Source organism: Sebastes umbrosus, chromosome 12, assembly GCF_015220745.1.
Source record: "Sebastes umbrosus isolate fSebUmb1 chromosome 12, fSebUmb1.pri, whole genome shotgun sequence".
Taxonomy (NCBI): Eukaryota; Metazoa; Chordata; class Actinopteri; order Perciformes; family Sebastidae; genus Sebastes; species Sebastes umbrosus.
In genome coordinates this window covers 30,832,245-30,844,503 of record NC_051280.1, presented here as the reverse complement: position 1 = coordinate 30,844,503, position 12,259 = coordinate 30,832,245, and the positions used below count along the sequence as shown (strand labels likewise).

The window sequence follows — 12,259 nt, the reverse complement described above, 5'->3', positions numbered from 1 at the left end:
TATACCACAATAGCGACGTGTGGCTTGCTAATTTGCTTCTTGCTTGGTGTGAATGCACGGTAACACAATACGAAGCACAACGTAGCGTAACTTAAACAAACATAAACAACAGCACGATGTAATGATTCAATGAACCGCTGACACAATCCCCAGAAAACGTGAACACTTCTGTCTATTTCAGTTTACACAACTCAGCAGTGGTATCATCATAATAAAGCCCAAGTCCAGCATAGAGAGGCTCAGTGAATGTGGTCTGGACTCTGTGGAGGAGAGTCATGGTTTCAGAGACGCTGTAGAAGGACAGAATACCTGCACTGTGATCCAGGTACACTCCTACTCTGGAGGACAGAGGACCTGAGACGGGGGTTTCGACATTGTTGTAAAAAAATATATAACTGTTTTGGTCACAATATAACGCCCAAGATTTGTCATTGTATCCAAACACACATTCATTCACCCACCCTGCTCTCCTGATACTCTTGTATGCGACTGCTACATAAACTCCTCCCCCTCTCCACTCCACCTCCCAGTAACAACGTCCAGTCAGACTCTCTCTACTCAGGACCTGTTCCCATCCAGTGAATCTGTCTGGGTGACTAGAATAAGACTGTTGTTGTTTCACGTATGTTGCTTTTCTGTTCCCCTCAGATAATAACAGCTCTGTGTATGCTGTGTTTGGATCCAGTGTGATTTCTCGTGAATACTTTAAGAATCCAGCTCTGGTCTTGGGCTCTGGTTGTGGCAGTAAAACATCCACTTCAGTCACTGGTTGTGAGACGTTTGTCCATTTCTCTCTCAGAACGTCCTGTAGTTTATCTCTGATTTCTGACACAGCCGCCGTCACGTCCTCAAAGTAGCTCAGAGGACGGATATTGATGCTGGATGAGTGTGTAGATTCACTGAGTGGTGACAGTGAGGGGTAGTGGAGCAGAAACTGGCCGTGATCCTCTGTGTGTACCAGCAGCTTCAGCTCAGCGTCTCTCCTCTTCAGCTCAGTGATCTCCTGCTCCAGCTTCTCCTGAAGCTCTTTGACTCGACTCACTTCACTTTTCTGCTGGGATCTGACCTGCTGCTTCACATCACAGCTTCTTTTCTCCATGAGACGGATCAGCTCGGTGAAGATCTTCTCACTGTCCTCCACTGCTTTATCAGCAGAGCGATTGACAGCCTCCACCTCCTGTTGGAGCAGCTTCACATCTTTCTCTCTGTCCTGGATCCTCTGCTGGATGCTGAGTCGACTCACCTCCAGCTCTCTCTGCCTCTCGGTCCTTTCTGCTGCAGCTGAGACGGTGTCGTGGCCTTTATGTTCATCCATTAAGCAGAGATAACAGATACACTGCTGATCAGTACGACAGAAAATCTTCATCACCTCATCGTGACGAGAGCAGATGTTCTCCTGGAGCTTCTTGGAGGGCTCCACCAGCTTGTGTTTCTTGAACGGAGCTGAGTCATAATGAGGCTGGAGGTGTTTCTCACAGTAAGAGGCCAGACACACCAGACAGGACTTGAAGGCTTTCAGTTTCCTCCCAGTGCAGACATCACAGGCCACATCTTCAGGTCCAGCATAGCAGTGATCAGCAGGAGCAGCTTGGAGTCCGGTCTTCTTCAGTTCCTCCACTAAATCTGATATTATGGTGTTTTTCATCAGGACAGGCCTCGGTGTGAAGGTCTGCCTACACTGAGGGCAGCTGTAGATCTTCTTCTCATCCTCTCCATCCCAGAAGCCTTTAATACAGTTCATGCAGTAGCTGTGTCCACAGGAAGTAGTCACCGGATCCTTCAGTAGATCCAGACAGATGGAACAAGAGATTGCTTCCTGGTCCAGCTGAACTCCTTTCTGCGCCATTTCACCTCTTAGTAGCAACGACTGTCTGAGTTTCACTTCCTGAGAACCGACACTAGTTTGAGCTCTGACGTAATCATCATGTGTTATGTTGGTTACACCCTCCTTCAAACTGTAGATCTGAAGGGGAGGGAACAAGGAAGTAAATGGACAGTGGAGCTGTCTGTGTTTGAGAGCAGGAAGAGGAGGGAGGAGTTAACAAGCTGTGATTCATTCCAGGACGAGGAGCAGCACGACTGACTACGTCCCAAATCACATACTTTTCCTTTTTACTTTTAGTCCATGCAGCTGCCCTTACAAAGTACGTACTGTTACATGCAGTATCGGGACATACTACTTTGCTTTGAACTTTGACCCTCTTGCTCATATATCTGCTGTGCAGAGGATTGTGGGTCAGAACAGCCAGAAAAGCATGCTGGCTTTCATTCTGTAAAATGTGACCAGATGTAGTAGGACATCCTGGTAGCTTTGGCATACTGCATTTTGACATACTATGTATTGGGACATGAAAAATATTTTTTTCTGGCATACTAAGTAGTATGGTAGTATGAGTATTGGAACGCACAGTATGTTTCCTCATTTACAAACGGAGCCTCGGTTCAAACCTGCTCCACATTTGAAAACATTTCAGCTTTCAGTTGTGAAATATTTCTTGGCTCCTCAGGCTTTGGTGATGGCTCCACATTTCTCATAAAGTCTTCCTCACCCGGGACAGAAACCCGGTGTGGGCAACGGACTGCTGTACGGGCAGCCGTTTACAGACAGACTAGTGACACATTACACACACTCCTGAGGCTGCAGGGATTGTTTTTAAGAAATCTCATAAGCCATTGTTTTACTGCATAATTTTTCATTTTAACAAAATTGCCATTTTGGGGAAAAAAAACAAACAAACATATTTCAGGCATGACAGGCGCACTGAAGGGATGGGAAATATTCAAAAGAAAAAGGAAAATAGGTGAAATGTGTACAGGAACTAAAAACAGGTGCAGCAGGACTGTACTAGCATATGAATGATGTCAGAGCGGCTGCTGTTAAAGAGTGAAGTTAAACAGTTTCAAGGCCACAAAGTCGTCGTTGCTTTTTGTTTTAAGTCATGACGCAGAGGTGTCGCTATTTTGCATGGCAGCAAAATGAATGTTGACAATGGCTGTATCTGTGGAGGTGTGAGGCTTCCCCGGAGGTCACAGCTCTTATGGACTATTTTTAAGACCACGTCCACATTAAGCTGGCTACATTTGAAAACAGTCTTCTCCTCTGTGAGGATGGAGAGCAGGACGCAGATGGACGTTTAACTAGCTGAGACTCAGCACAGTAACTGGGCTCTCACAAGAAGAGACTTTTATCTGCCTCTCAGTTGTTTTGGTGCATTTTTCACATAAGTTTTCAGATTCATCTGCCTTAGTGTGGACGTAATGCAAGTCTTTTTTAATTGTTGTCCCACCAATATCGGACGTTGGCACGCCTGTACTCATCCCTCCCCCATTTCTCACCTCCAGGTGATGAGTTCAACCAATGGGGAGCTGAATACAGACGACCCCACTGCAGGACACTCCAACGCACCAATCACAGCCAAGTTTCTCGGGAGTTTCCAGAGGCGCGCGAGACACGTCAGACGCCCATGATTTGTGTAAAGTAGCCTGGACCTCAACTTAATGCAAATGAGGAGCGGTGGTCGTGACGCTCCTGGTACATGTCCACGCTTCCTATTCATTGTCTGTGTAAGCAGCTGTGAAATGCATTCTGGTAGCGTGGCGGCGCAATACGAGACACGGATGGTACGTGTCCACAGGGGCGTTTTTTATCACGAGGTGACGCAACCTTTGATGGGCTGCCACTAGAAACAAGGCTCTCCCCACCTGATTGGACGAACACTTTCCCTCCGTGGGCTGCTGCTCCCAGCTTTCAAACCGGAACCAACATGGCGGCTCGTTTGTAAACTTTTTTCTCTTATTTCACGAAAATAGTTCCCCGAAATGTTTTTCTGAAAACATCTGAGGCGAGAAATAAGCCATGCAGTTGCTGAATCTCTTTATTTTTAATCGACAACAGTTAGTGTAAAACGGTCCCTGGGCGTTTCCAGAGGCGGTGAGTCGCGTCAGGCGGCAAAGTCAACACCTCCTAAAGCACTGCTTTTTAGAGTAAACAGAATGACTAAACCACAGGAAGTTGTGGGGAGAGTCACGGAAGCAACTTGTTGAGCCGTGGTTTGTTAATAATCTTGTGATTACAGAAGTTGGTCTAATGGTACGTGTCCACAGGCTCCGCCCTTTCCACGCTTCCCATTCGAGGCCCAGGCTACTTTAACAATATGCTGACAGTCCAAAAAGTCAGCTTGTTCTCTCTCTGACGCTCTCATTCTTCAGAAGCACTCTGTTTTTAGGTTTTTGTCAACATTTATTATTATTATTTTCTGCTCTGGAGGTCAGAAAGTGACTTCATCCACGACCATTTTAGATTGACAGTAGATAAACAGTGTCCTTCACCAGAGACAGTCATAAGTCAGGGCATTCCTGGAATATTACTTGAGATTTAAACCACTTTTTACATAGACGGGGAATTATATAAGTTGGTGATTTTCTTCTTCTTTGAATGTATTTAAAGGCTGTTAAAGTTAACGCGATAACGGAAATTTGTTTTAACACCACTAATTTCTTTAATATATTAACGCAACTTGCAATTTTTTAGATTGTACCGTGCTCAGTTTTAAAGCTAGAGTGAAGATACTGGTATCATGAAGCTAGAAAACCTGATGAATCCATCGGTACCAACCATGTCATACTAGCTTGTCGTGAAGGAGGTTAAATAACGCTCCAAACTTTGGCGAGGAAAAACTGTCATGGCCATTTTCAAAGGGGTCCCTTGACCTCTGACCTCCAGATATGTGAATGTAAATGGGTTCTATGGGTACCCACGAGTCTCCCCTTTACAGACATGCCCACTTTATGATAATCACATGCAGTTTGGGGCAAGTCATAGTCAAGTCATCACACTGACACACTGACAGCTGTTTTTTGTTTGCCATGTTATGATTTTAGTCTGTTTTAAATGCAGTACCTGTGAGGGTTTCTGGACAATATGTGTCATTGTTTTGTGTTGTTAATTGATTTCCAATGAGTAAGTCAAATGAGAAATGATCTCAACGTGGCTGCCGGGTCACAAACTTTCTCATTTTCCAGCTAAACAGTTCACTACAAGATGATTCTGAAAACATTTGAGGAGAGAAATAGGCATCACAGTAACAGAATATTGATTCATATTTCATCAGCGCTGCCTAGTTTGACCGTCTGATTGGAGTTTGTGATTGACAGCTGCCTCTGTTGAATGAACAGCCAATAGGAACGCTCTCTCTCTGAAGTGACCTGTGATTGGCCAAAGTCTCCCGTCACGGGTTAGATTTTCTAAAGTCTGAAAACAGAGCCATGAGGAGGTGCAGAAGTCTCTCAGAACACTTGAATTACAATATGCTGAAAGGTTATTATGCAATTTTTGCCCAATGATGCCAACACAAATATACTGCCTACTGCCGCTTTAAGAAAACATCTCTGTTTGGTCCCCGCAAAAATCAAACCATAATCATTTTACTGTGTTTCTTTAATGAAAATGAAAAATGATCACTCTCTCACATCCCAATTGATTTCATGTCTGTTAATGATGCTTTGTGTGTTGCAGGTGCTGCTGTTTCTTCAAGAGGAGGAAGAGGAAAGCTCTCCAGAGACACAAATGAAGACGAGAGAGAAACCCTGGTCTCTTTGTGCTTTCTCTCTCTCTCTCTCTCTCTCTCTCTCTCTCTGTCTCCGTCTCTAGCCCTCTTCATATAACCCTCTCTTTCTCCCTCAGTCCCCCCCCTCCCCTTCTGACCCTCATTCTCTGCTGTCGGAGGTCCTGTAGTTTACCTTGGGTCGGCTGGACTGGCTGGACCACCGGGCAGCAGAAGATGTTTGCTGAGCTGATCTACTGGTTTTCGCTGCTCTGGAATGAGCAGACAGACAGTAACGCGTTTGCTGTTCCACCTCGGAGCTTTAACTGTGGACTAGCTGTACCAGCGGTGGAGTCTTCGTGTATTTATGGTCACAAACTGAAACTGGATCAACACAAACTGCTTGGGGGGGGGGGGACAAGTGACCACAAACACACAGTTGATAGACTGATTGGCTGACAGACTGGATTCAGCTGGTTTCTGGCTATGTTTTTGTTGTGTTTTTTTCTTCCTTACTGACTGGTTCAGAGGAGTGTATTTCTGTGGAGATGGACAACAAAAGGATGGGAAGCATCGAGACTGTCGGACCACACAAAACACACACACACACACACATATGTACAAACACGCTGCACACTTTCTCGAGCTCATCGTAAAGAGACTTCATGGACAAAAAGATGCAGCTCTCGCACATAGTCTATAAAGTTTTTATTCCCTCGGGTCAAAGGAAGTACACATTGAGCGGCTTGGTCTATTTCCTGCAACGGATTGAGCTCCGTGTACTTCTCAGACACATTCACCCCCCCCAAGAGGAAGAAAAACCCTCACAACCACCAGAATCAAACGTTTAAAACAGATGTTTATGTGAAAACTATGCTTTTCCCTGTTTTAATTTGTAACTAAAAAGAAGACTGTCTACAATTTTTTTTTTTTTTGTTTCTGTCTTTTTGAGTTCAAAAAGTTTGTGTTTAGTAGTTTGGAGTGTTCCTCAAAATGATTTTTTTTTTTTTTTAATAACTTGTATTTTTAATTTTCTGTTTTTTTTTCCTCTTTCTCTCTGGGTTGGAGGATGGAAAGTCTGATATCTCCATTAAAAAACAACCAAACAAAATAAAAGCTGATCTTTATTTAAGGTTTTTTCATCAACAATATTTTCCAGTGTTTGAGGGCTTCAGTAGGCAACACGTTTGTTTGTATCATCATCACAAAAATCACATAATAACCTTTCAGCATATTATAATTCAAGTGTTCTGAGAGAAAACTAGACTTCTGCTCCTCCTCATGGCTCTGTTTTCAGTCTTTAAAACATCTAGCCCGTGACGCGAGAGAGAGCGTTCCTATTGGCTGTGCTCCGGCTGGTGGGCGGTGCTTGGTATTTCCTCAACAGATCTCAACATGACTGCCGGGTCACAAACATTTTCATTTTACAGCTAAACACTACAAGATGATTCTGAGAAAAAAATAAACAGACTATGCATTGGAATAGTGATTTGGAGGTTAAATACCATGAACACCAAATAAGTTTGGATCCGGTGTGATTTCACAACAAATTCTGTTCTTTGACTGGTTACAAACAGCTGACTGACAACAGGGAGTTATCAAACTAAACTGTCCTGAAATATTTAAATGGCTTTATAATCATTTTTCTTCATATTTAACGATCTACTTTGAAGCATTTGTGACAAAATGGTTCAATTTCAGGACGTCATCCTGATCCAAAGCAGCCTGGAGCTTTGTATGATACCCTGGAAAAAAGACAGGAAGAAAAGACTTAGTTCATTCTTGTTTATTGATTATAGAAACCTTCAGTTTGTTCACACATCCCATCAGTAAAGTCTGTTAAATGACTCGTTTCAATGATTTCACGTACAGATTCATTTTCATCCACACAATCAGTTTGTTTGAGCAGAATCTCAGCGATGTAACAGAGAATAATGATTTCCTTATTGATTATGATCATGATAATTACAGTTTCATTAAACATCTCAGTATCTCGTTTGTACGTCGATCTGGACGACAACATTTAGTCTGCCCAACAAATAAATGTGACTCTAGATATCTTTACAAAAAGTAGTGAGAACAGAATATCTATGATAAGAAATAAATCACTAGACCTTCCTTTAAGACCCGTGCAGTGGAAGAGAAACAACAACAACACACACACACACACATATATATATATATACAAATATTCATCAAACATTTAGAGCACAGAGAAGTTTACATTTTCATGCAGAGAAATATCAGTTCAGGTGAACAAAGATCATCATGAACAGTGAAACAGACACAGGAAGGAGCGCCACCTGAAGACACTCACACATTTACAGAACAACTCATGAGAAGATGTCAAAGCAAAGAGTGTACAAGCAAAGAGACGCAACTCTGCTGCTTTTTTGACAACAGCCGCCGCCATTTTGGACTGAAAACGCTTCTTATATTAATAATATTTTATAGTTCAACACCGGCCGTTTTGGTAAAATGTGACAATAGAATAGAAATAATTTAGTTTTACTTTTGTATGTCACTTTGTAGGCGGACGTTTTTCTGGCGTCCGGTAGTCGCTTTCAGTCCAAAATGGCGGAAGCGTAGCTCTGCTGCTGGGCGCTGACGCAGTGAAGACATGAAAAGAAAAATCAGCTCTGCAGCAACAATGATGGACACCAGATAAGTTTAAGAGTTAAAACACAGAATTTAACCCTTAAATGACTTCTGTCTATTTCAGTTTACACAACTCAGCAGTGACATCATAATAATTAAACCTAAGTCCAGCATAGAGAGGCTCAGTGAATGTGGTCTGGACTCTGTGGAGGAGAGTCATGGTTTCAGAGACGCTGTAGAAGGACAGAATACCTGCACTGTGATCCAGGTACACTCCTACTCTGGAGGACCGAGGACCTGAGACGGGGGTGTGGACATTGGTGTACCAAAATATATATCTTTTTTGGACACAACGTAACGCCCAAGATTTGTCATTGTATCCAAATCCACATTCATCCCACCCCCCTGCTCTCCCGATACTCTTGTATGCGACTGCTACATAAACTCCTCCCCCTCTCCACTCCACCTCCCAGTAACAACGTCCAGTCAGACTCTCTCTACTCAGGACCTGATTAAATACAGTGAATCTGTCTGGGTGACTAGAATAAGACTGTTGTTGTCTCATAAATGTTGCTTTTCTGTTCCCCTCAGATAATAACAGCCGTGGGTATGCTGTGTTTGGATCCAGTGTGATTTCTCGTGAATACTGTAAGAATCCAGCTCTGGTCTTGGGCTCTGGTTGTGGCAGTAAAACATCCACTTCAGTCACTGTCTGTGAGACGTTTGTCCATTTCTCTCTCAGAACGTCCTGTAGTTTATCTCTGACTTCTGACACAGCCGCCGTCACGTCCTCAAAGTATCTCAGAGGACGGATATTGATGCTGGATGAGTGTGTAGATTCACTGAGTGGTGACAGTGAGGGGTAGTTGAGTAGAAACTGGCTGTGATCCTCTGTGTGTGACAGCAGCTTCAGCTCAGCGTCTCTCCTCTTCAGCTCAGTGATCTCCTGCTCCTGCTTCTCCTGAAGCTCTTTGACTCGACTCACTTCGCTTTTCTGCTGGGATCTGACCTGCTGCTTCACATCACAGCTTCTTTTCTCCATGAGACGGATCAGCTCGGTGAAGATCTTCTCACTGTCCTCCACTGCTTTATCAGCAGAGCGATTGACAGCCTCCACCTCCTGTTGGAGCAGCTTCACATCTTTCTCTCTGTCCTGGATCGTCTGCTGGATGTTGAGTCGACTCACCTCCAGCTCTCTCTGCCTCTCGGTCCTTTCTGCTGCAGCTGAGACGGTGTCGTGTCCTTTATGTTCATCCATTAAGCAGAGATAACAGATACACTGCTGATCAGTACGACAGAAAATCTTCATCACCTCATCGTGACGAGAGCAGATGTTCTCCTGGAGCTTGTTGGAGGGCTCCACCAGCTTGTGTTTCTTGAACGGAGCTGAGTCATAATGAGGCTGGAGGTGTTTCTCACAGTAAGAGGCCAGACACACCAGACAGGACTTGAAGGCTTTCAGTTTCCTACCAGTGCAGACATCACAGGCCACATCTTCAGGTCCAGCATAGCAGTGATCAGCAGGAGCAGCTTGGAGTCCGGTCTTCTTCAGTTCCTCCACTAAATCTGATATTATGGTGTTTTTCATCAGGACAGGCCTCGTTGTGAAGGTCTGCCTACACTGAGGGCAGCTGTAGATCTTCTTCTCATCCTCTCCATCCCAGAAGCCTTTAATGCAGTTCATGCAGTAGCTGTGTCCACAGGGAGTAGCCACCGGATCCTTCAGTAGATCCAGACAGATCGAACAAGAGATTGTTTCCTGGTCCAGCTGAACTCCTTTCTGCGCCATTTCACCTCTCAGTAGCAACGACTGTCTGAGTTTCACCTCCTGAGAACCGACACTAGTTTGAGCTCTGATCTAATCATCATGTGTTATGTTGGTTACACCCACCTTCAAATTGTTGATCTGAAGGGGAGGGAACAAGGAAATAAATAGACCGGGTTATCAAGTTTTGCTTCATTCCAGGACGAGGAGCAGCACGACTGACTACGTCCCAAATCACATACTTTTACTTTTTACTTTTAGCACACTGCAGCTGCCCTTACAAAGTACGTACTGTTGCATGCAGTATACATACAACTGGGACATACTGGCTGTGTCTGAGAGCAGGAAGAGGAGGGAGGGGTTATCTCTTGTAACTCCATTACAAAATTCATAATTATTATGTAACCCGGGCACTTAGCAGAAACGCATGCTATTAGAACCCGACAACGCCACTCTGGGAATTTCACCCAGAGAACAACCCAACCAAATCACACAAGTTCCTTCATAAAGAGATGGGGCCGAGACGTGAGTTTCAAGTTTCAAAATCAAATAACTTTTATTTAAATCAGGTATACGCAGACAAATCAGTCAAACGCAGCAGTCGGCGTCCCACAGTGGCCGTTTATTATATGCTCAGACAGACCTCGACTTTATATAGTTGTACTGTAACAAAACCCCTTCAAAAAAAGCAAAAAAAAAAAAACACTACATAAGTTAAATAGGAATGAACATATCCTTTCATACGGTCAGTCATTTTGAATTATTCCTCAAAATGTCAAAATATTCTGTTCTTTATGTTGTTCTCATTTCATTCTGATGAATCCCTTCTTAGAGAACTTTTATATTATCTAGCGTTGATGATTTTTAGCTTCATCTACATCCAACTAAATTGTCTCTCAATGTCAAGGTGTTTTTAATATTTTGTGCATTGGTGTCAAAAAGTGATAGTTTAACTCCGCCAGTTCATGAAAACTTGTTTGTCAAGAGGCCGACGTGTCAGCTCTACTGACCTCTCTCTGGGCAAACAGAGAGCAACTGACTCACTTCACTTTATAGACCTGACTTCTCCAGACTGCCACAGGTGTGCTTCCCAATTAGCAATCAGCAGGTGAGGCACATGACACAATTCCTGTTTCGTCCATAAATCGTCTTCTTAGATATAGAAATAGAAATCATTTAAAGCTCCAGGAATATAAACGTCCCTGCGTATAATCTAAACATTGTTCAATGCAAAATATTAACTTAAGTTACTATCAACCTCAAAATAGCAGCAATGCGGTTCGTTTGGTTTCATTCTGCAAGAAAGACACTTCTACACACACAATACACAGAGTAAAAAACACAGAACTAAAACACAAATGAGATTATGCAGAGCATGTGAAAACAAGAAAGACATAAAATGAAAGGAAATATAATAAAATAAACTGTAATTTACAAACTAATGATGTTTTTACACAGTATGAAACAGGATTAAAACTAAAAGGTAACATAACTTATTTCCAGGCCGGCTCAAAACTTTGATAACAACAGAAACATTGAAGGAAAGTTGTGACATGAGGATTTTGTTATCATAGTTATTGAACACAATCATAAGTTCACATATTGAATACAAATGCCAACTTCTTTCCCCCACATACTGATAAAAGAACGGTCTTTTTTTCCACTTCAGCTCGTATTATTCCTCTGACGATACGCTCAACACTTGTTTCTACACCGTGTTCAGAAAGTTTTATTTCCACTGGGCTTGTTGAAAAATTATGAATATTATTTTATGCCAGAGTTTCACATGCTAAGTTCACACCAGAGGGGCAAATTCAAAATTCATTCATTCATTTTTCTTTTCTGGGAGTTAAAGGTAAAATCAAAAGTTTAACATAAAATGCTGTTACAGTGTACTTATTATTTTGTTATTTTCACTCTTTAAAGGTCCTATATTATAAAAAGTGAGATTTTCATGTCTTTTTATATTATAAAACAGGTTTAAGTGCTAAATTAATACTGTTAAACTATCAAAACGCTCAATCAACGGAGAAATACACACAGCCCCTATTCAGAAATTGTGCATTTGAAACAAGCCGTTAGGATTTCTGTCCATTTGTGATGTCACAAATATACAATATTTAGACCATTACAGTTTTAAACATAAACATTCTAAATGTGTCCCAGTTTATTTCCTGTTGTAGTGGATGTAAATAACATCAGCTGACAGGAAGTAAACATGGACCCAAGCTGTTGCCTAGCAACGCAATTCCATTGAAATGCACTAAAACGGAGCATTTCAGGCAGAGGGTAAATACAGGTATATTCAGACAGACAGTATGAGGAAAATAAAGTTTTTTTTTAACATTACAGC

The 12,259-nt window shown here is 42.6% G+C and overlaps 1 protein-coding gene and 1 long non-coding RNA gene across 2 annotated transcripts; one reads left to right on the top strand and one right to left on the bottom strand.

The window, feature by feature from the left end:
* On the bottom strand, positions 1 to 10,054 carry LOC119499257. Its single transcript, XM_037788526.1, has 2 exons — positions 8,260 to 10,054; positions 1 to 1,906 (listed from the first exon to the last, which is right to left on the bottom strand). Exons 1-2 carry the CDS (start codon positions 9,928 to 9,930, stop codon positions 173 to 175), a joined length of 3,405 nt encoding a protein of 1,134 aa, XP_037644454.1. The 5' UTR covers positions 9,931 to 10,054; the 3' UTR covers positions 1 to 172.
* Positions 5,275 to 6,654, top strand: LOC119498225. Its single transcript, XR_005209091.1, has 2 exons — positions 5,275 to 5,317; positions 5,516 to 6,654. It is a non-coding gene; the product is annotated as an uncharacterized LOC119498225 (long non-coding RNA).
* Positions 10,055 to 12,259: the final 2,205 nt, after the last annotated feature.